This window comes from Quercus robur, chromosome 1 (assembly GCF_932294415.1).
Source record: "Quercus robur chromosome 1, dhQueRobu3.1, whole genome shotgun sequence".
In the NCBI taxonomy this organism is placed as follows: domain Eukaryota; kingdom Viridiplantae; phylum Streptophyta; class Magnoliopsida; order Fagales; family Fagaceae; genus Quercus; species Quercus robur.
In genome coordinates, this window is record NC_065534.1 from 31158830 (window position 1) to 31184486 (window position 25657).

General features: G+C 35.3%; 1 protein-coding gene across 1 annotated transcript; it reads right to left on the reverse strand.

Annotated features, from left to right (window-relative positions):
* Positions 1–7765: 7765 nt before the first annotated feature.
* LOC126729755 (scarecrow-like protein 33) lies at positions 7766–10925 on the reverse strand. The gene has a single exon (XM_050434925.1). The coding sequence runs from the start codon at positions 10482–10484 to the stop codon at positions 8196–8198; it is 2289 nt and encodes a 762-aa protein (XP_050290882.1). The 5' UTR covers positions 10485–10925; the 3' UTR covers positions 7766–8195.
* Between the last annotated feature and the right edge of the window lie 14732 nt (positions 10926–25657).

Here is a 25657-nt window from a genome sequence, read left to right on the forward strand (position 1 = left end):
TGGAAATCTTCAAATAATTGGTATTGGCTTCATCTTTTATCTATCAATGAGGAATCTTATGGCCTGTTTGAATAGAGGGGGAGTGGAGGGGAGTATAATAGAATTGACTAAAAATAAGCTAATTTTGTGCTAAATCTATTCTACTCTCCCTCCCTCTCCCTCAATCCAAATGGACCATTAATGACAAGTCAGTCATGTCTATAGTGGCCAACAAGCATCTAGTTACGTTGCCTTCAATAAGAATCTTGGGATAAAAGTGTTGTGCTTTTAGTGGTGAAATTTTGCTTAATTGGATGCATACGGGTTGGCTTCTTAAATAGGAGAAGAGACTAGAGGAGGGGGGATGGATGACAACTCCTCTTAGAAATCTTTAAGAGTACAATTAGGGTATAAATATTGCTAACCTCAATATCAGAATTACTAAGTTACCCCTAAAAAAATAAATCTCCTTTTTATTTATTTTTTTTTTTTTTTTATTATTATTATATATAACCAAAACTTCTGAAACTCCCACAATTTTTCATGTCAGCACAATATTTAAAAATAATAATTTAAAAACACTCATACGTGGGAACCCAGCACAATATTTAAAAAAAAAATTAAAAACACTCATACGCATGAAACCCCAAAACTAAAAACCCTAGCCGCATATCCTTCACCTTTGTCTCCACTCCCATCTGAGACAATATCTTCCCCAGCAACGGTAAGCGATCAAGTTTTAGATTCTAAATCTCTACTAATTTGAAGGTATATCCTCTTCTTCTTTTCTCTATTTTTTTTGGGGGGGACTTTTTTTTATGGGTCTTTAGGCTGAATTTGAAGAAAAACAATGCACTTTTTGCTGCAAAATGCATAAATCTTAAGGGTGTCAAATGGGTGGGTTTGGAGTGGGCATAATTGGGTTTAGTATATAAAACTCATTTACCCATTAAAACCCATTTAATTAATTGCTTCTAACCCAAATCCAACCCAACACAATTATTATGAGTAAACCCCAACTCATCCAATTATCAAAATTACTAAAATGCCATTAAAGTGAAAACCCCAACACTTTCTTAGATTCCCTTTTCCACTCTCTCTAGTCTTCATTCTTTGGATTGAAAAATTCCACATAAGCACATCCACATCAGCAATTATATTAAAAATCCAAATAAAAAAAATATCTTTTCTTTCTATTTTCTCTCACTTTCTTGGCAATCAAACAGTGCAAAACAAATACAAAGAAATGTCATTTCAAGCTCAAAACTTTCCTGGAATTTCGAAAGCAACTGTCCTTTGAACAAATAGAAATCAGTATTAGTTTATATGAAATTTTCAATTGCTTGGTTCTATAATTTCTTCACAAACAGCTCGCAAATCCTCCAAGCTCTTGCTCAACCTTTTCATCTACCCACTCAGTGAGTCAACCCAGTCCCAACCCAAAAAAAAGTCGCCCAAACAAAACCTAGCAAACATAGCCTGTGTCTCGATCAAAACCCCAACCAAATGACGCTTTTGCCCTTCGTCCTCCCTACTCTCCTCCTTAAACCTCTTCCCAAACGCCGCGCAACACAACAAATCGTTTGCCAGAGCGAAAAACATCTTACCCAGGTCGAGTTTAGACTTGAATTGAGCCGACACAAAGCCAAGCAACCGATTCACCTCCTCGTCTCTGATGAGTTGGAACAAGTTGACCCGTTTGGAGCTGAGCAACTCAGTGACGTAGATCTTCCTGGCTTGGTGCTAGTAAGGGCCGTAGGGTGAGAAAGTGATGTCTGAGCAATTGAAGGAGAGGTATTGAGTTGAGAGAAGGTTCGGTCAACTTGCGAAAACATGGTCATGGGTTTTGAGGACGAGTTTGGCTAGGTTAGCTGAGGAGACAACAATGGTGGGGACTCGGCCGAGTTGGAGGTGGATTTTAGGGTCGAGTTTTTGGGCAAGTTAGGCCAAGGAGTGGTGGGGCATGTCGGTGAGGAGGTGGAGGTGACCGATTATTGAGAGGCCTAGTGGTAACGGTGGTTTCAGTGACTGTGACTGTGAGCTACTCTGCCATTTTTGTAGGTTAAAGATCAAAAAGAAGATTGAAACAAGTAATAGTATTAGTGAGAGAAAGAGAGATTTATATGAAATTTAGCACAAGAAATCGGTATTAGATTATATGAAATTTTCGATTGCTTGGTTCTATTTTTTTATTTGTTTCAAGCGAGAGAGAGAGAGAGAGAGAGAGAGAGAGAGAGAGAGAGAGAGAGAGAGAGAGAGAGAGAGAGAGAGAGAGAGAGAGAGAGAAGTGTTTGGAGGCTGAGAAAATGAAAGAAAATGAAAACCCTGAAACACTAGGCTTTTTTTTTTTAATGGGAAGGGCTAGGTTGAAATTGGGTATATAGTTTTTGGGTTAAATGAGTCTCAATGGGTTTTTAATTAAAACCCAATAATCACTAGGTCTAATTGGGTTGATTCCTATTTAACCCAACTAATAATTGGGTGGGTTTAGGTTCAATTAGAGTTGGTGAGTTTGGGTGGGCAAATGGGTTTGGGCTTACTTTGCCACCCCTAATAAATCTAAACAATATTCTGTCTTATAGATGATCTTTACTCTTTGTAATCACTGATCTACCTTTAAAACAATTGATAAGGGATGCCCTGAAGGAGTTCATTAGTCTCTCTAGTTTTTTTATTATTAGGAACAAGAGTGGGGTATTTTGTGCTGCGGTAACTCCTGATCTCAAGCAACAAATCCTTTTTCTTCTGCAATTCAAAGCAGGAAACCTCCCAATCATATTTTTTGAAAAAACTCTTTATCACTAGAAAGCTTAGCTCAAAGGATTGCAATCCTCTAACCGAGAAGATCACTGCTAGACTTAACTCTTGGATTGCAATCCTTTTTCATAGGCAAACTACATAATCAACTAGAATTACACCAATTAGAGTTTTTACAGCAAATTATATGCATGTGTCCCTCCATAAATCACCCAAATCCATATTGAGAGGTGATACTGGCTATTGTTTGATACCTGCGATAATTTTGTGCCTTTGGGACTATCAACGCCTATTCCAGTAAGAGTTTTTATAGCAAATTGGATGCATGGATCTGACCATAGATCCATGGAAGGCAGCTCAATAGGAATATCTGGCTTCTCATTGTCTTGGTTCACTTTTTCAACCATTCCAGCATGTTCCAAAGCTAGCCTTAAGCTGACCATGCTGCTATGATTGCTAATGAGCCATACCACCAAGAGAAGAAGGAGGTGTACTAGCTCTCTGCCTCTCCATCGTTTCTCAGTTCTCACCATCACATCTCTCAAATCAAGGTAAGGATCCCCTCGCTCCTTAATTTGCTTTAATATTATTTTCTATATTTTGCTCTCTCTCTCTCCTCTTTAATTGTTCATAGAATTTTGTTGGTTTGTGGCTGTGGGTTTCTTTGGCTGCGTGGTTGGGCTTTGGTTTGCCACCAATAAATAGGGGTTTTCAAAAATTTCTAATTGTGTTTATAGGGCTTTGTTTCTGTTGCTTTTTAGTATTGCTTTGTTTCTGTTAATAAGCATATTTACACTCAAAAGCTGTTGGGTTAGTAAGTGAAGGTTCCAGTATTAATTAGCTCCTTATTTTGTTCTTTGTAGGTACTTAACAGGATTTTGTAGAATTTTTGGTATTTTGGCTGCTTTTAGTTCAAGTGAATTCCATGAGGTGAAATTGTGTTTATGGGGCTTTGTTTTTGTTGCTTTTTAGTATTGCTTTGTTTTTGTTAAGAAGCATATTGTGAGAGTGCCTTTTTCGTGACACTCAGGTCTAAGGATCCCGGGCCTAAATGAAAAGGAGGATTTGGTGGACCGAGCCTTGACTCACCGCAGCTAACGAGCTGTTTAAGAATCAAGTGGATGCAGAGAATACTCCTGACAATATAAAGAGAATGACAAACAAGGATATCGAAGAGTGCCAAAAATTAACAAGGTAAATTCAGATTGAAAGAAACAGGATTAGCAAAGCGATAAAAATTAGTGCTGTGGGGATCCTGGGAAATATGAAGCAATGTTTCATTAATACATTATCTGTTTGATTACAGAAAACTCACTAGGACGTGATACAAGGTTCAATCAAGCTCAAAAATTACAGTCTTGAATGACTATTTCAGCCTTCAAAACTTGCAAAGTTTGATTCTCGTTGAATCCGAGTATGTGCAATAGTGGCTTTTACAGGATACCGGGAAGCAATACTTGTTTTTCCCTTAGTATTTTCCTTTCTGCATAGATTTTCTGATAGTTTTTCCTGGAGAATTTCTTCTTTCTTGTGTTTCTTTCTTTTTTTTTCGCTGCTCTTCTTCACAACCCATCCCCTCCTTTTATAATGGAGTTTTTTGGTCTTCCCGGGGAACCGTTGGTTCCCCTGTTTTGCTCTTTTGCAAACAGAGCATGTCCTGTTCCCATCGTCTTGGTAAGTCCCTTTTCCGTTTTTTCTCATTCTTTCCTTCTTTCAGCTCTGATTCTTTTGAAAGTTCCTGGTTGGCCATCTTCTTTGGGACGTGCTGAGGTATGCCCTTCTCGGCATCCCCATTTCTGGCGTCTTCCACTTTTCCCCTTTTTTCCTATTTGGGCGGAATCCTGTTCTGCCATTTTTGAAAGTCGTTTGTTATCATTCTTCTTCCCTGTCCTGGTTCCCTGAGGCCTTTGCTGTCTGTGCCATGAGAGGTCGCTCGCGTTTTGCTTTTATTTCTTGTTTTCTTCTTCTGTCTTCTTTCTATCGATCTGTCCCATTCTTCCTTTTTCTTTGTGCCTGAAGGGATCCGTGCTTATTGATGGTTCCTGAGGATCCTTGCTTCTTATACTTTGCCGTGGTCCTCTTTTTTTTTGGATGCTTCTTTTTTTTCTGGGCTTCAGGATCCTCTGGGCCTTTCTTTTATTCCCTCATGGGTCTCCCGTATCTATTACTTTGGGCTTAGCTTGAATTTTCCTTTTGGGCTTGACTTGTTCTTTTTTTTTTTGGGCTTATTTCACTATGACCCTTTTTTAGACCTCAACACATATTTACGCTCAAAAGCTATTGGGTTAGTAAGTGAAGGTTCCAGTGTTAATTAGCTCCTAATTTTTGTTCTTTGTAGGTACTTAATAGGATTTTGTAGAATTTTTGGTGTTTTGGCTGCTTTTAATCCAAGTGAATTCCATGAGGTGAATTCCAAGAGGTGAATTTCATGTAAGATGTAGTTGATATTTTCAATAGAAATTGGATGTGCAGTTGAACTCAAGCACTCACATACATTTAAATCAAACAATAATGAACTATCATAGCCAGTGAGTGAGATGTAATGAACTGTTTGACCAGTGGCATTATTGTTAAGTTTTTCTTCTTTTTTTGTGAAAATTCATAGCTTCAAATATTTGAATAATAAATATTATTAGCTTTCATAGTTTACTTATCAAAAAAAGAAAAGAAGCTTCGTGATGAGATGAAGGAGTTTAGTGGTTCAATTGATACTTTATTAGAATATATTTTGTTCTACCACAAACAACCAATTTTTTAATCCTTTTTTTTTTTTTTTTTTGGTGAAAGCACTGTTAATTGGAAGAAATTAGATCTTTCATGTTTAATTCAAGCAGTGTCATATGGATACTTTGAATTTCCTAGAATCAAGAAGCATGAAAAGGATGGAAATGCAGAGAAATTTCCATTACTTTATCTTATTTGTTTGGTGCTAAATTAGAATTTGCTTCATGTTGGAAAATTTACAACCTGAAGAAGTTTTTGAGTATCTTAATTGTACAAGAAAGGATTTGACCTTTGATCTTATGGAGTTCAATATAGATTGGATTTGTTTGGCTACAACACCTGAGGAGGAAAAGGATAGTAAAGCAATGTTGAAATTTTATATTCATCCCTTCTTTTTATTTTTCCATTATTGCTTGCTCAATCTCCCTCATTGATTGGTTCTTATATTCCTTTATCTTGCTCTAGGAAAAGAAAATAGTGAAGCTTTTGGGTTTTATGTGGATTCCTTAAAAATTATGACTCTATGGCTTACTTTTTCTTGATGATTTCGATGTAACTAATGTTGAATATTGTAGTCCTAAATTTTTTTTATGCACAAGTCATTAATCAAATTAAGTTGAAAAGACATTTTTGAAATTTCCTAATTAACCCAAATCAATTCTTTAGTTAAATTTTTTTGAATATACCTTATCTGTGCTGAATAAAAATTCAGATTATCATAACTTCTTTAGCATTCGGATCTTTCTAATAATGACAACAATATTAACAGTGCAGCTGATGCTTAGCCCAAAAGTCAATGGAATTATAGTTTTATGTACCATCACGGTCTTCTCCGTAGATGAAAAGGTAGTTTTATTTATATCGTTGATGGTTATGTGGTTTGTTTCTGGTGCTAAAAGTTCTTAATTCAATTCCATAATTTTGGGCATGGTTAGTTTTACTTTATGATTTTTAGTACTTGGGTTGAATGCCATATAATCTACTTATTTGTGCATCACATAGATAATAAAGGAAAAGTAAATATTGGGGCTCCGTCATGTGCTTATAGCATTTGCATGCATATTTCAAAGATGAATTTTTGTCTTAGACCCAAATTTGATGTCAGTAAGATCTTAGAAGCACAAAATTAATTTGCATTCATATTTTGGAGATGGATTTTTGTGTCTTATATCCTAACTTAATATCACTAAGATTTTAAAAGCATATCATTCAGTTTGAATTTTTATATATGTATTTATGTGTATGTGTGTGTGAGTCACAGTGCTATAGACAAAGAAAATGTCTGTAGGAATTTCCATTTTGGATGGAGGATCAATTGGAGCATTTAATTTGGATGATGAGCAATCAAAGGGGAAAGTGAATGGTTCAAATGGAAGCACCAAAACCCTGGGGAGAACATAGAGAAATTACCTCAATGACTTGCAATGTACTGCACACAAGGATTAAGATGTGAGAAAGTTTCAAGTTAGCTACTCAGTAAATGATTGAAATATGTGATTATCTTTGAAAGATGATTTTATGTTTTCTAATTGTTTGATTTGTGTTAATTTACAAGATAAAAATGTACTACTATCATCTTATGGGTATTACAGTAACCTTTTTCACAATTTACTGAGATGTCAAGCTGTGAGCAGTGCACCATCACATTTTCCACCACAAAACTATTATTATTTTTAATTGTATACCAATCAGAAGATGCTATCTTAGCAGAAGTGAAAACGTTGTAAAAAACTAAAAATTTGTGTTTTAAGACAAGTATATAACCAGCCTTGGTATAACCTGGCTTAGTCTAAACTCGAATCAAATCTTTCTGCTTGCTTTAATAGCTATCACATATCAAAAACCAGAGCAGAGGGTTGAGGGTTCCAATGAAATTGACTCTGAGATTCTCAACCCCTCTTCTTCTAAACCTGCGCAAACAAAAACAAAAAAGGCCAGCACCCTTACTCTGCCTGATACCTTACTTAAAAAACAGAGATTTCTTGAACATGCATTTCAAAACCAAAACATACAGCAAGAAAAAATAAAAGGCAATGGTATAATCATGACGCTCCATTTGATTGCATTCGTCAAATCAACAAGGCTAAAATGAATGTACCTCATGTACTCCATATGAACTAAATTAAAGGGCATGGCTTAATTCATAGAATCATAGCTCAACATCCATTGGGTAAATTTCATCGCAGCAACTAGGCAACAACAAACTGAGGAAGCTGTGGTCAGGTTCGAAGTGGGGCAATCCAGAACTCTCTACATCTGGCATAATTGGAAGACTTGTCGCTCAAGAGGAATCATTAAAATGCAATTTTTGCAGGTAAAAATGGTTTATATTTGCACAACTAGTCAATACAAAAGTTCTACTAACAGTAGTTGTGGGAGATGGTGCAAAGTGCAAATCCAATTCCCACAAATATATAAGCTGTTCTACCAAACCGTGAAACTTCAGATAAATGGACAGACTTTATTTTATTATACATATAATATTGTCCATACATGACAATAGTAAATACTACCTGAATCAGACTCTTGCTACAACTGTTCTATAACATGCTAATTATGTCAAGTGCATGATTGCAAGGCCCAAAAGCTGCCCAAACATTGTGTCCACATCTAATATGGTCAAGGAACTCAAGCTATTATATCCACCATCTTCCCAACTGAAACATTGACCAGTTGAATGCAGACAGCCCCAAAAAATCTGGAAACAGCCTACATGCCCATTCATGTTTCAAGTTCTAGGCAGGTATCCAGCAGGAGGAAGCACAGAGAATCCGGCCCTTCCAACCTTGAAGCATCCAGTGCCCATCTACGTCAACCACAAAATCATTATGGTACCCACCTTTCAGTTTAGCCCTCAGTTTCTTCATGATTTCATGATCCATTGGAAGCTGCCTAAATCCAGCCCTCATTTTCCGAAGCTGCCACTGCTTATATGTCTCAGGCCTCTCAACCCTCTCTAATCCTTCACAAGCTATGACATTCATGGCCTCCCGCCCAAAAAACTCTTTTTCAAACATCAATCTCATGGGATCTTCACGGGCAATGTTAGTATCAAGCATATCAAACAATGAGGAGAAGTGGAAGAGAGCCTCACGGAACCGTGTGACAAAGAATGGAGCATTGTAGGATCCATTAACAATAGCATGGACAAAAATATTAGGATTTATCTTCCTAATTAAGCTTAGAACAGCATCCCTCGGATTATTCACCACAACTGTCTCATCAAGCAGGTTTTTATACCGGTACAAACAATTCACTGCAAGTACCTCATCTCTATTAATTTTGAGGTCCTTGACTTGAATAGTTTCCCATTTCTGTGCAATTGCATTATACTCGAATGGAACGTTGAAACGCTCACAATACTTTGCCAAGCGACGCCCTGTCTGCTGTACTCTTTCCGCTGGCCGGAATCCACGTTGAGGAAGCTCTATCCCTGTAATGCGTAGCTTGGGAGGCCCTCCCAGTCTTCTTGAGAGACAATGGATGAGGGCAGGCCATTGGAAACCATAAAGGATACCAAAATCAATAACATGAAGTGTTGCCGCATTCTCAGATGCTCTCAGAATCATATGGTTTGCAAAGATAATTGCAAGCTTCATGAAGGGGCAGGCTGAAACATATGCTTGGTAAGCTTTCAACATATCAGCAGCTGATGATTTTTTGGGAGCTAGAGCAGTGTAAATTTGGGTCCCTGTGCCAGCTAAGCGCGCCTCAATGCAGTCTGCAAAGTAATGGGCCAACCTCTGCGACCCATCACCAAATGGGGAAGAGTGCTTCCTAACCTGTTTTAGTACTTCAGAAGCAGTCCTCCTATCATCAGAGGAGACTGCTTGTGAACACAGCACCAATAGAGTTCTCAAATCCACAACATCCTTCTTATTGCTTTGTTTCTTGGCACGAGTCTTTGCACCACTAGATACATTTGATTGTCCATTCTTCAGCAGGTTTTTGTTTTCTCCATTCTGCAAGCTTTCATCAAAGTTACACACTGAAGGCTCTCGTTTTGCCCCAAAACAGAGCAGCACCTTATCAAACATCTCCGATATCTCACTCTCATCCAGATAAACAGCTGATTGCTTGTTACTCCTCCCATCTTCTAAGTCTGTATCCTCTCGCTCATGATTCTTCCTTCCTCTTAACCTAGAAGGGGAGTGCTCCCTCTCATCTATCTCCAACTTAACCAACACTTCTGGAGCCTTCTTATTCGAAACAGGAGAAAATGTGTTCTTCTCCAGATCAACAGTCAGCTGATTCCCTTTAGGAAGGAATTTATTAGCTTCCTCTACCCCTCTCTGGAACTGCAAAACTGATTCGGTATTGCTTAAGAAGTTCTGAACCAGAAGCTCATTGACAGATGAGCCCAGCAGCCCATTACCATCACTAGTGAGGCTGTTTGGAAAGTTAAAAGATGATGGTGGACTAGACTTTGCAGTGGACTGGAAAACAAAGTCAGTGGGGAGAGGATTTTTTAACAAAGAGGGTTTGTATTCTCCAAAATCAGCATGATTCCACTGAAAATCGTTCAAGTTACTATTACCAAAACTAGAACTGCTATTGCTACTATGATCACTGAAGCCACTCAAAAAACTATCATCCGGACTCTCAACATTTCGATCAATATAAAGTGGGTGTTGATCCGGGGACGTAGGGTACTTCCCGCCAATGACTTCATACAACGATTTCTCCGTGGCTTGAAGAGCCAACGGGTCATGGAACATACATGGCTTTGACTCCATCTCCTCTTCCATAAGCACCTGGCTTATGTACTTAAGGACACTATCAGAAGAGTCACTGTCATCTGTGGGAGAATCACCCTCTAAGCTCGATTGAGCAGAATTACCGGGGCTTGGATCAGGGCTAAAAACTGGATTGTCCATGAAGCTAGGACCTAGAGTGGGGCTATTGAATATAATCCCATTTTCAACAACTGGGTACTGATCTGAATTGAGAAAAAGTGACTCTATATCAAATTTGAAACCGTTAATTGACCCAAAGTATTGGGGTTGTTGTGGATCCATGAACATGTACTACCAACACCCAATACTCAAAAATCCTATACCCTAATCGTTACTCTTTTAACTCCCAATAAGAAAAAACAATTACTTGATACAAAATTATAGCCTAAACATGACAAAATAGCTAACATCAAGAGCAATTCAGATTATGCAATTAAACCCTACACATATGAGACCAAACAAAAAGAAAAAGGAAAGGGGTAACAGAACCTAGGAAAGCATTATAGATTGAGGGAATTTCTGGGTTCGTTAGAAATGAAATTGAGAAAGTGAAATTCGAGAATTTTACGTCAATTGTGCGCACCTGAGAGAAAGACACAAAACCCTAATAGAACGAGAGAGAGAGTAGAGCAGAGGCCAATGTTCCAAGTATGAGACGACGACAACGTTGTTTGATTGTATTGTTTGTTTGATGTTTTTAACTTTTAATCTTGTGTATAGTGTTTCAACGTCAAGAGAACGAGGAGCTTGTCTTTCCTCAGTTTTTAACACTGTACCCATTTTTGTGCGAATCTAACGTGGCTGTGTGTTATTGGCTGGCGAGGATATATTCCGCGTTTCAGTGTCTTTTCCTTAAAAGTTTATTTAATTTTATTGCAAAGGTGAGTCAAGGATGCAATTGTTATCTTGATGTACGTCCTCTCTCCACCGACCAAAGGAGATATCCCGCTAATGAATCTTGGGTGATTGTTTTTCATGCTAAAATCAGGGCCGGCCGTAGGCCACCGCCAAGGGCCCTATTAGAGGAAGTTCCAAATTTTGGAGCAAAAATTGATATATTTAAAAATAAAAAATTGGAGATATAGGTATAAATTTTAGTTTTATATTTTTTTCACTACTTTTAAAAAGTCTCAAGGAATTTAATAATGATAGAAATAATACAACTTTAAATACATGAGTTTTACAAATAAAATAATACTACAGTTACAAATTATTTTATAATGTTTTTACAAACTATTGTTGTGGCCAACTTCTTACTGGTTCTCATCTAGGCCGACCAATAACAACACTTATTTCTTAATCTATAATCACTCACCATATTATCAGCTTGTAAAAGTTTTTGTAAAAAAATTTGTATCTCTAACATTTTCCCTTACAAATATATGTATCACTAATTGCAAGAAATGATTCAGATAAAAAATTGCTAGAAATATTATTAATTGGACAAAACTTAAGTACAGTACCTTAGATGTATCTACTTAACTAAAAAATTTACTTCCATTCCATGAGAAAAAATCTACATAGCGGAATTTTAAGATGAAAACCTAAGGAACAGTACCTAAATACTGTACTTAAGTCTTACCCTTATTGATTTTAATTGAAAAATTTACAAATTGATATGACAATTAATATGATATGCGGACGTCAATAACCTATTATGGGGGCCTTTTTGCATTGATGGGCATGGGCCCGTTTGCCACACCAAGGCCTGTGAGTTAATGGGTAAGGGAGTCAGGACTGGACCCTTAAGAGTTATACCACAGGCTAGCTTGTGCACAAGCTAGGCATGCCCAATGTTAAGACAACTTGAGAATGGTGCAGCAAGCTGGGCATGACAGATATGGTTGTGAAGGAATAAATGTCTTGCATAGCAAAGGATACTACAGCAAAATGACTTCTACAATGAAATATGCTAAGTGGATGGGTTGCAACAGAACAAATGATCCAACAAAAAATAACTAATACCACAAATAAGATAACTAATACAGCAGAATAACTAATACCACAAATAAAATAAAAAAGGGTTACAATAGAGCAACTGATACAGCAGAAAATAACTAATACCACAGATAACTAATACAGCAAAAAGAGCAAAACATATCACAGCAGAATGGCCAATAACATAAAATGCTTCAACATAAAAAGAGAAGAAAAGAATAACAACGGAGGTGTCAAAGAAACTAAAGATTGTTTAGTAGGAACGGGTCCAAAAAGGGAACCGAATCCCAATATGGATAACCTCATCACAGACTTCTACCATTGAAGTTACCCATGCTAGAGAAAGAGCCTAAATGGTTTTGGGTTCTAATTCACAGAGTTTCAGAGGGCAGGAATGTCATAAGGGAGAGAAAATGTGGTCTACTGATGCATGCCACTATTTCTATCGTGTTTTCTCTATTCCTTCTCTCTTTTTTTACCACTTAGTTTTCTTTTTGCAATCTGGTTCTTAGTTTCTTTCTTACTCTTTTCTTCGTCCCTCTCTCCCTTATTGTTGTTGTTCCCCTAATTACCTCTCATCCTTTTTATACCTCTTAATTCTATGGGATTTCTCCCTTTTGTCCCTTGGGCTTCGCCAACCATTTTTGGTTCCTTGTGGGCATCTCTCTAGGCTTGCCCACTAACCCATTGGTTGCCTAGCCACTACCTCTGCTCAGAGTGTGCTTGTTGTACCATTCTCCACTCCTAGACAAACTCCTTGTTTTGTTTCTCCCCTCCCCTCTCTCAATTTCTGCATTACTTCCCCATGGATAAGGATTGAAGGCTCTCTCTATACCTACCCTTATGGCATGCATCAAGTGGCCCCAGCCATGCTCACCTCTTTTGGGCAAAATGCCATCCCAACAAGGCATTTCTCCAAAAGAAGTTTCAGCAAGAACCTCAAAATAGACCTCTTCTCCCCCCCCCCCCCCGCCAAACCACACCCTCTGAATCCCTTGACCAAGGGACCGCCTCTCCTGTAATGGATAGGTACAAGTAGGTGGTGTCCTAGCCTTTGTGTGAGTTCCACTATCCTTTGGTTTGTCATCTTTTACTCCTACACCGTTCCTGCCATTCTTGCATTGTCTTGTTCTGCTGTGTGTACTGGGTTCGTGTCTATCTTCCACGGCAAGGAGGATGTATGGGTTTTTGGGCTTACACTGCTTCCCTTCGTTCCCCCATGGGTTGGGTACTGCTTGGGTAGAAGCTCTTGTTTGTTTAGCTCACTGGACTTCTATTTCTGCTATTCCTCTTCCTGCCATGCCTATGTGCCTTTTGTGATTAGTGATACATTTTTGTAAGCCTTATATTGTAAAATTTATAATATCCCCAACATTATTCATTCAAATACTTGTTTATTATCTTCTTTTAGTGTCACTACTTGCATTCATTTCTACATCATTTGTAAGTTTTTTTTAGTAAAATTTGTTATAACTTTAGCATTTTTCCAAAAAAAAAAAAAAAAAAAAGCATATTACAAAGTAAAAGGAATGGATTTTTGTTATTAAAAAAATTATTATATTAAATACTAGTTAAATATTATTTCACTAATAACAAAAATGCCCTATTTAAATATATCGTCTTAGGCCTCCAAATTTGTTGAGCCGCCCCTGGCTAAAATCATCTCCTTTTACCTTATAAATACAATAGCAAAGCCACTAATTCGCTCTATGTGTGTGTGTGGATGCTAGATATGTTTTTAGTATTTTGAACTCTTTATCCATGATCAACAATCTTGTTTCAATTCTTAACTTTCTAGTCAATAAAATATTAAGATACTAAAGTTATTTGGTTCTAGATCCAGCCAAAAAATTAAAGAAATCTACACCCCGTTTGGTTAGAGATTTCTAGTATAGTTGTTTAAGTGTTGTGGAAATATTTGTGGGTTAAAAAATGTTGTGGAAATAAATGTAGGGGTGTTTAAACACTGAAAAATGTTGTTTAAACTAGGGTTGTCCACGAGTTGGTTTTGTACCCAACCTAGACTCGACCCGATATTTTCGGGTGGATAAAATCAAAACCCAAAACCGACTCAGAATTCTCGTCCAATCAGCCGGTTCAGGTCATTTCGAGTTGTACCAGTCGATATCGGGTTTCGTCTCCAGAACTGAAATTTAGCCGAATCTGTTGAGATCTGGCTGATATCTTGTCGGATCTATCAGGATCTAGCCGATAGATGGCCAAATCCATCGTGATCTGGCCGATATCTTGCTGGATCCTTTAAGATCTTGCTGGATCTCAAAGGATCTGGACTAGATCTCGACAAGATCTTTCTGAATCAGGTTCGAATCTCGACAAACAGAGAATTTGAGTGAAATACCGTCTGTCAGTTTGGTTTCCGTCGAGTTTTGAAACCTAAAACTGCCACTCAACCCGCACCTTTCGGGTTTTGACATCGAAGACCCGCTGCCGACCACGGGTTGCTCTGAACGGGTCGACCTCAGTTTGGGTGGCGCTGAGTCAATCGATTCCAGCAGGTCATCGATTCACCTAGACACCCCTAATTTAAATACCCCTACCAAACACCCCACATTTTTCTTTTCACTGTATTTTAGAGACTAGGACAAGATAGTTCCTTCCCTCTTTTTTCTAACACTTCAATTTTACAAGTTGTGACCAATGGCCAAGCCCCACCACACATCTCTTACACAATGATACTCTCTTAAATATATATCATGGTATAGTAAGAATATATAAGTTTTGTGAGGACGAGGATCTCTAATCCCATCTAAATGGACTACCAAGATTATTTCCAATGATACACCTCAGACCTCGGGGACAAGCATTGGTTGACCACAGGGATGAGCACCAGCTAACCCTGGGGACGAGCATCAACCATGGGAGGTGAATGAAGTTAAAATATCACAGAGGAAAGAAAGCAAACTTGGAACAAGTTACGAGGAGGATAAAGGGATAAGGGTGTAAAAGTCATCCTCTCCGCATTAAATGCAAGACAACTATTCCTCTGCCTGCATTAATGAGAAAATGACCATGAACAGTGGTGGCACAGCTCAGATTGCAGGGTAGAAGTTTACTAGTATGTTCTGGATGAGACAAAGGTCCTGGGAATGCAATCTCAGCCCTCCAAATGTAGGATTAAGGTAATCTATGTGTAAATATAAAAGGAAAATGAAATCCCTATGAGAGGGATCCAAGAAAAAAGAAAGGAAAAGAACTTTGTAACAGAGAGCAAAGAAACACACATATATACAACAGACCATCCTCGGACGTGACTGAGGATCCTTTTCTTTTCATAATTTGTGGTCTTAGTCATCTCATTGGCGTCTTATCTCATTGTGATTAAATTTAACTTGTTAAGTGATCAATATCCAACCCATTCTCTATCAAATCTATTGTAGTGGGCTTATTGAGCCACAGTCTGGGTTATTCTTGGGCAGTGAACTAATTTGCATCCTTACAAGTTTCTTCCCTAACTGCTTAATTGCTTTCCCCCAAAAGAAAAATTTCTTCTTATCACTAAATTTATAATTGATATCTTTTGTTTAAGGCAGAAGTATATATTTCTGAATTCTCATTCATATTTGTCTTCATTCAAAATAATGTTATTACATCAATATTAATCCTTAATGTAATTTAAGTATGTCCAAATTAAGAAATATTGATATCCTCTTTGGGAAAATTACACTTTACCATCCTATACTATGCACTAAATTACACTTTGCATCCTAAACTATCCGATTGCACACTTTACACCCTAAACTATCACACTTATCACACTTTGCACCCCGGTGTTATTTTTGTTGTTATATTTAACAGAATTTTGCTACATATGACAAGCACATACTTCTTGCTTAGGTGGAATAAAGTTAAAATACTGAAACACCCTTTCTCAAAATAAATTAAAATAAAACCCAAAATTTTCCACATCTTGCACTGCATTCAAGATTCAACAAAATACATTATAACTAACAAACAATTAAAAAATAGTACAATAAGCAGAACTTATCTCAAATGAGCCAAGATTCACCGAATTATGCATTGACTTAATTCCCACATAAAGTCAAAACTGCCTTCTTGAATCAAGGAAACACTCATTCCAAATATAATATGGCTTTAATAAGAGAAGATTCCGGCTTTGACTACATATTTCCATATGAGTCTTTTGTTTGCAAGCAAACAACCTAACATCCTGCTAATACTTGTTTATAAATCATAAAAAATAAATAAAACAATTAATTTACTATTTATAAATGATTTGAAGGATACTACAATATCATTAGCAGTAGAGTGAAATTCCTCCTCCATCGAAGGATCTTGGGCCATCTTGTCCTAGAATTCAAGCCACCACATCCATTACAGTTTGTTATTCAGAAAATGACTTCTTTTTTAAGGCAAAGATAAATGAAAAAAACTTTGATTTAACCTGTCATTCCAACATATACATATTAGCAACCTGCGCACCGGCCATCCCTCCAGGAATGGATCACATATGCCCTCATCTTGATTACCTAGAAAAAATCCACCTCAATTAAAACCATGTGGTTCGTTTATGATCTGAAAACTTAAGGTCCTTGTTTCAAAAGATGAGAATTCAGTCATAAAATAAGTCTAATTTTCTCTGATTTTCCGATTCATATTCTCAGACCGCAAATGGAAATCTGAGAAAGAGTGAGGAAGAGAGGATGAAGGGTGTTTTAGTCTTTCAATTTTTTTCTACCTATGCAAGAAGCATGTGTTTGTCACATGCAGCATGATTCTGTTAAATATAACAGTAAAAATAACATTGGGTGCAAAGCGTGATAAGTGTGATAGTTTATGGTGCAAAATGTGCAGTCGGATAGTTTAGGGTATGAAGTGTAATATAGCGCATAGTTTAGGGTGGTAAAGTGTAATTTCCCCTTATTATTTAAACAAAAGATGTTGACAATTTAGAAAGCACAAATCCATACTTTCTAAGAATTATCTTCAAGTACAAGTGTTTAGTAGATAATTTGGTTGTTTATATTGAAATGAAAATTGCTAAGAATTTTTGTACATATTTCAAATTTGATAATTGATTATTTTAATTGTTTGAAATAGGGATATATAGCAATTTCAGTACGAGCCTTTTAGTTTTACATATTTTTTGCTATATTAGAAAGCAAAACACCTGCGTATTCTACTATAGAGACTTTAATTCCCAAGTGTCTTAAGAATCTTCATGAACAAGTGTTTTTTGTAGATAATTAATTTGGTCGTTTATCATGAAAAAGAAATTGCTAAGAACTTTTGTACATATTTGATACTTTATTATTTTAGTTGTCTAAAATAGAGTTAGCTAGATTTTTAATAGGAGATATTTAATTTTTGTATTTTCATTTCCTTTAACTGGTATAGTACCTCCATGATTGATGGAATCTAGGTTATAAATATCTTCTTCTTTTTTCTATTCTTCTTACATTATTATTAAGTTTGATAAACAGTTTTTGTTATACATTATTTAATCAATGTTCATATAATTTTTATACTACTATATATAACATAATATATAATATCTAAAAAGAAAGAAAAGATCATTTTATTTTTATTTTTAAAGAAAAGATCATTTTATTTTTATTTTTATTTGGCCCCTCAAAGATGAAAACCTTGCTCTGCCAATACACCACTTCTCAACAAGTGAAGAGAAGCATACTTTTGCACTGAATGTCACAAGGGAGTCAATTCCGTACCGTACCGGCCGGTACCGCCGAAATATACCGTATCAGCAAGCAATCCGGTACATATAGTCCCCCTGTTTCGTACCAAAAAAAATACCGGCCATACCGGCCAATTTTGGGCAATACCAGCCGGTACAGAAAAAAGTTTTTTTTTTTTTTTAAGTTTTGTAATTTTTGAATTTTTGTTAGGGCAAAATGGTAACTTATTTGCATTAACTTATTAATATTATTTGTTTTTTTAGTATGCAATGGTAACTTTTAAGCTTTCTATTTTTTATATTGTGTTTTTTTTTTCTTTTAATTGGTACTAAAGTCTAAAACCATGAATAATTAATTTTGAATTGAGGAAATTTTTTATGGTAAACTTTTATATTTATTATAATATATGTGTATATATTATAATAAATATAAAAGTTTACCATATATATTATAATAAATATAAAAGTTTACCATAAAAAATAGCAGTAAACCTGAAATAGTACACCGGTATTGACCGGTATTCGAAATATATCGTACCGCTAGCCAAATCAGTACAACCTCCGGTACAACAGTAACTCCCTTGATACGTCTAACGTCATTCTCATTTCTCATGATCACTCTATTTACCAATTTATTGACTTAACTATCCAAGTCTCCTTGCCCAATCTTTGGGTTGGTCAATCCTGTACTAAAGTTTTTCCTTGTTATCAAAGTACTTGTCAGGTTGCTAGGATCCACCATTGATTGGTCCGCATCAAAGTTCCTACCACAGTCCCCTCTATTCTCCAAATCTCACCCACCTACATATTTCATACTCGCGGTTATTTACACATTCATATTATTTTAGAGCTTGACTCATTTAATACTCAAATCTAAATTTAAACTTAATATTGCTCATTTCCTAAAAGTAAATGATTATAAACAATTTTTTCTGGAGTTAAATTAAATTGTTCATAATCAATTCGGTTCATTTATTATCGGTTTCCAAATGGACAGTTAATAGCGTTTTTTACAATTTTCATTATCATGGTCCGTGAGTCAAGAGTGATGGGATTATTTTACAACTTTTTGAATTTGTTTTCATTCAGGTTTTACCCGGAGCAATAGCAAACAATATTTTATGATGTTTGATCGGGAAATTTGATCTCCTTGATTTTTTTTTTTTTTATCATGTTATTTATTGATATAAGTGTTTTTCATAACAATACGTATATTATTACAAGAAATCTGTCTCCCTCGAGCAAGTTTGTTCTGCGTAATCTATATTTCTGAATTGCATATCTTTTTGAAGATTTTTTTTTTTTTTTTTTTAATGCTTGACTTTTGGTTAATCAATTAAATTTCAATTTGTGTACTCAAGTTTTTTAATCGTTTTTGTAGTATGGGTCAAAGCTCGATAATTGAGGATATTATATAATATTATAAGTATTCAGAAGTTTGGAACGGTGGAAAACACTCGAACTTACTCCATTGTTGTTGTTTAGTAAGAAGTCATCTTAATGCCGCGTGAATCAAGCAAAGAAACTTCATAGTCATGAAACAGAGTCTGTCCCTGCCTGTGCAGTAAAACTTGCCCCTTGGATCACGTTTACGCGTGCTTCTCCTTCTCTGTGCATAACGCGCATGATACTCTCTACTTTTCAAAATAACGGAATACAAATTTTCTGTCCATTTTATATCACATGCATCTAGGTTATTTGTAATAATAAATATTTTAAGATGTTGTAGTTTATGTCTCAATTCTCTCAAAAAAATCTATTATTTAGGGAAATTATATAAGTCCGTTTAGTGGACTCCTCTATCCTCTTATGGTAATAATTAGTTCATGTATTTTTCATATGCATCATCCTTTTCTCATTGAAAATTGTGGAAATTAACCACCTAGCTTGTACAATAATTTCTTCATCATTTCAGCCTTCATTATTGATTGCTTTAGATTGATGCCATTTTTGCTCTCTTAAAGTGTCTTTAGACGACCACTGCCCACATTAGGTGAGATGATACTTCTCCAAGCCTTAAAGGCTTGAAGGGTTCACGGATCGAGGTTTTGAGTGGTCCCGGAGTGGGGTTATATTGTCGATTGTCAAAAAAAAAAAGTGTCTTTAGACCAAGAGTGGAGAAAAAAATTATTCACTTTCTATTCTATGGAAGAAGTCCTGCCCCCTCTCATAGGTGGTGTGAGTTCTATCATGGATGCCACACAAGAACTCACACCCCTTGTATAAGGGGGTAGGAAACCTCCTATAAGAGTGAATAATTTCTCAAGTAAGAAAGGAATGAGGATGTTTAATTAATTTTGTTTGGATTTTTTTTTTTAATTGGCGTGTGGGGAAGGGTTTGAGGGGATTTGGAAGGGCCCTCATTTGTTAAAAAAAATTCCCAAAAATTCTCCTTTTCATATTTCTCTGTTATAAATAAATAGACCACTTTTGCTTCCCACAGCTTAGCCTAGCACTAGGTATACATTTCCAAGTAGTCTCAACTTATTATTATCTTTGATTGTCATTTTAGAGTTGTAAACGAACAAAACTTTGTTAAGTATTGAATGTTCGAGCTTGACAATAGAAGTAAAATGTTCAAGCTCAGTTTGAGCTCAAACCAAACCTAAAACTAATGCTCATACTCATACTCAAATTCATTAAAAAAAAAATTCAAAGGCTTGAACTCAGCTTGATTGATTAGTCAAGTTAAGCTCGAACTTAATATTAAGCTCTTGAGATTGAGATCTAGCAAGTGTATTATCAAGCTCATATTATGTATATTATCAAGCTCATTTGGTTTGGACGAATGGTTCAAACTCCCAATGGTTCAAACTCCCAATACTTAGTGCAATATAGGTTTATTTTTAAGCTCATATTAAGTTTATTACCAAGCCCATATACGAGCCTATCTCAATTTATTTTTTTATCAAGTCTTATTGTTCAAGAGTTTGTTCATGAACAAATTTATTTATTTTTACGTGAGTTCATCTCATTTATTAAGCAAGCCTAAAACTAAACTCAAGATTAGCTAGTTTATAAACAAACAAGCATGAACGGGTTTTGAATCGAGCCAAAACCAAGTTGTTTGTGAATGACTTGATTCAAATACATCCATTTTTCCTTTGTTTCTTCTTCAAGTAGGAGTAAAAGATGGATAGGGTCTAGGCTCTCTCTCTCTCTCTCTCTCTCTCTCTCTCTATATATATATATATATATATATATATATAATATTTATCTACTGATTCACATTGATGACATATTTAACTCTACATTATATAAGAGTCGGATTGTAGGTTTTGACGTTTTTAGGTTTGAATCTTTCTCAATATAGTATACAATCTCAAATTACTCTTTTTCACTAGTGATTAATGTCAAATTGTCAACTATAATCAGCAACAATATTCTTCTAATTAGTAATTCTTATTTCAACAGCTACCAAACAGTTAAATACTACCTCAAAGAAAAATATATCACTAGCTGATCTGCATATATATATATATATATATATGTGTGTGAGAGAGAGAGAGAGAGAGACCTATAAATCTTTTTGAGTAATGTTAGGAATATAAATCTTTCAAGATTTTTTCACAAATGTTGACATAAAAAATTATGATCCAAGGGATATCACTTTTATATAGACTTATTATTGACATAATTTTTGTTAGACAAAAACATATATTCAATCTCTGTAATTGTTAAAAAAACTACTAAAAAAAATTGTCCTTGATATAATCAAACCAAAACACCAATTAATTTTGGTATAAGCAAAATTTGAACTTCAGATTTGTTATTTGATAACAATAAACTTTATCCATTGAGTTAACTAGAATCTACTAAGAAAGTATCATTGGACTTATTGAATTTTGTTACTAATATCTCCAAACTACATTAAGTCTAAATATACAAGAAATTTCATAATATTTTATTAATTGTTGAGATGATAATTTGCAATTTGTGATCTCATGTGAAAGTTGTGTTCTACTAATCACAATATAATATCTCACATATTAAAATTAAAAATAGTGAAATTTCTTGTGTAGGTAACAATGCATTAATGTCAAAATTAAAGTCAAACGTGCACGATTACCTTTTGGACTTGCTAAGGTCCGGCTTCAATCCGCAACTTTATCATATAATTTATTGACTTGGACTAGCTTCATGTGAACCCATATAGAAAAATTAGAAACATATATTAAAGACAAACAAGCGTGGGTCTCTCTTTTTTTAAAGAGAGACCCACGCTTGTTTGTCTTTAATATATGTTTCTAATTTTTCTATATGGGTTCACATAAATCATACGATGAACAAGCATGGATCTCTCACCTTTATGTTGTCCATTCCTATAAATGATCCTATTCCAACTCTGATTTCCCAAAGCAGGCAACAACACTTTGATAAGAAAGATTATATTATGACAAACACAAAGGTGGTGATGCCCCACTAGTGTTAGAACATTGAACCTAATCCATTAATTTCCTAGCTCATAGTTGTTGTCATTATCAGTGATTTTGTTAGTCAAGAAGGCACTTGGACCTCATTAGTGTTCAACTTTCTTTTCTTTCTTTATTGCTAAGTTTGAATTGTGGCAGTTCTTTTCCTTGAATGTTTCATTTCTTGGGCTTTTACTTGGCATTCATACAAACAAAGACTAATAGGCCAATTCCAACCACTAAAGCAAAATTCATATCATTGAATTGACCCTTATAACCTATGGGACAAAACCATGGTGCTAAAAGCCTTTGTTGCCATGCGGCCCATGCGTGCAGCTGAAGAAATCAAACCGGTGGTACCTACAAAGCATTTTAACCATTTTAATATTATTTCCTTATTCTATACGTATCAAGTAAGTTAGAGACTCTATTCAGCAAAAAAAAAAGTAAGTTAGAGACTTCTTTCTCAAAAAAAAAAAAAAAAAAAAAAAGGTAAGTTAAAGACTTTCTAAAGTAATGTGAGAGACAAAAATTTTCATAAAATCCTTTTAACATTTATTTACTTTATTAGTTGTGATTGAAACACAATCATTTTCATATAAATAAATCCCTCTTCCTTGTTTCTCCTCCCCCCCGCCCCCCCCCCCCCCCCCCAAAAAACACACACAACCACACCATCTTGGCTCTTTGCTTCTTTCTGTTGAAATTAGCACGAGGCGGCTTGCAGTACTTAGTATAACACAATAATTTTCTTTGGCATAGTGTCTCAAAGATTTGAGCCCATGGTAACTAGGTGCTGACGCTAAAGTGTTTGCCAAAAGGTGACAATTTTGCCAAGAGTCATGTCTAGCTAGTTTCATGAATGGTAACTTTACATAAGGGTGGCAAAATTGGACACGATCCGCTAACTCAACATGATACAAAATTAGTAAATTATAAGTTGAGACTTAATGGGTTCGTGTCATATTCGGGTTGACATAACTGACCCGTTTAATAAATGGGTTGGGTTAGTATCCATCACATGAAACTTGTTTAACATGTTTGACCCATTTAATTAAACGACATTTTACCAATATACCCTTCAAATCCTAGGTATATAAACTTATTAGTTGTTGTGGCTTTTTTTTTGACATATTATGATTAATTATTTGTGATATTGAAATATGCTTTAGTTTTGAATAATTATTTGTGATGCAGTTACTCATTAATTCTGAATTTTAAATTAAAAATATTTATTTCTTTAATTTTTCATAATTCATATCAATTTGGTTAGAACTAAAATTAGTTTTTTTTTTTTTTTTTCATTTTGATAAAATTTGATAAACAGGTCAACACGATTAACCCATTTACTAATTGCGTTGTGTTAGGATTGAGGAATTCTGACCCGTTTAATAAATATGTCGGGTTAGCGTTAACCTATATAGTCGAATACTAATGAGTCAACACAACACGACATGAACCCGACATGCGAACACGAATTGCCACCCCTAACTTTACATTCTTGGTTTGCCAGAGAAAATGGGCAAATGCCCCTTTCAAAAAAAATATCCAGCATTTTACCCATTTTCCCAAACTAATTAGGGAAATGTCCCTCTTTTGAAACTCGATTTTCTCAAAATCGAGTTATAAAAAAATTAAAAAAAAAAAAAAAGATTCTGGTGCCCTATAGTGGCGTTTTAAAGAGCCTATAGTGACGTTTTAAGGACCTATAGTAACGTTTTGTAACTCGATCTCCATGAAATCGAGTTACATACAATTTTTTTTCTTTTTTTTGCTTAAAACTCGATTTCAAGGAGCTCGAGTTTCAAAACGCCACTATATGTCCTTAAAACGTCACTATAGGCTCCTTAAAAACGCTATTATAGGGCTTAACTCGATTTTGAGAAAATCAAGTTTCAAGAGAGGGATATTTCCCTAATTAGTTTGGGAAAGTGGGCAAAATGCTAGATTGTTTTTTTAAAAAGGGCAAAGGCCAATTTTTTCCTTGGTTTGCCTCTTTGGAGTCCCAAAAGTTAAGATGATAATTCTTGATTCCCAATGAAGGAAAAGTACAAAGATCAAACAGGTTTTCTGCCAAATGAAAAAAGAGAAAGTAAAGGATTTTTTGAAGTTTATAGTAACTTATAAATCATGTCAAGTGTCTGCTATCTCATATAAAAAAGCAAGAATCCAGAATAACTTTTAATTGTAGTTAATTTTGTGCTCATTTTTAATTTTAATTTTCTTAATTTTTGTGTCAAATGACTCATTTATAATACTTAACATAAAAATGTTGGTGACCACTTAACTCACCTAAGACTAATAGACTATCCCATCATCGTTAATGTTGAATATGTTTGTGTGTAAGCACAAGTTACTATATCGTTTCAAAAATAGTGATGTTCATTCTTTGTTTGCCCTTTGGTGTTGGGAATCGTTGAACTCCCAATGCGTAAAACGTTTGTTCTTGATTCCTAATCAAGGGGAAAAAATTTTCCAACCATATTTTATGCCAATAGAAAAGGTATAGGATATCTTGAAGTTTATAGTAACTAAAATTTTATGTATGAGAAAAAGATCAAGGGGTTAACAAGACACTTCACTAGGTAGGTTTAAATGAGTCAAGACAAGACGAATTGAGTAAATAATTAAGATTGTTCATTTAATTTTATTTCAAACACAGTAGTCAATCTTGATTCATTCTTTTTGTCAAATTAGTTTGAGCTTATTCACAAGCTATCTAATTAAATTATTCTTTTCTTATATATAATAAGTACCACAAGTAAAATGTGTTATCCATTCACAAATCTATGATAATAATTAATAAGTAATTGTAATTAAAATTGTATTATTCTAGTTGATTAGATAGAATAATTTTTCTTTATAAACTTTTACATTTAAAAAATATATATACATTAAGCTTGTATTTTTTAAAATTATATATAATTTTTATTACAAAGTGAATTATTTATATTATCAATAATTATAAAAAATATTTTTTTCTTATGAAATTATTTACTAATAAAGATAATAACCCTAATGCAAGTCAAAGCTCAAGCCCAATCTTATTTGGTGTATAAGCAAAGTGTGTGGGCAGAGAATTCGCGGCCCAGGCCCACTCTGCATTAGGGCCCAGGGCCCAAGCCGAGGAGAGCCATTGCCGAGGACGACCTCATGCTCGGCACCTCACGAAATGCCTGAAGAAAGGGGCAAACTGAGTGTAGGGGCAGGGCAAGGGAAAAAGCTGCCAACATCATAATACAAAACCCTGTATCTGACAAGTCCATACTCTAAACCATACCCTTTAACTTTCCCAACGACCCCAAACCACTCTAGGTATGGGTTGACAGGACAGGTCTGCACCCCAGAAAAGTGAAACTTACACGTGGACTCTAAAGGGGGAAACAAACACTAGTATAAAAGGAAAAACCCCCCCCAGAAGAAAAGGGGACTCCCTC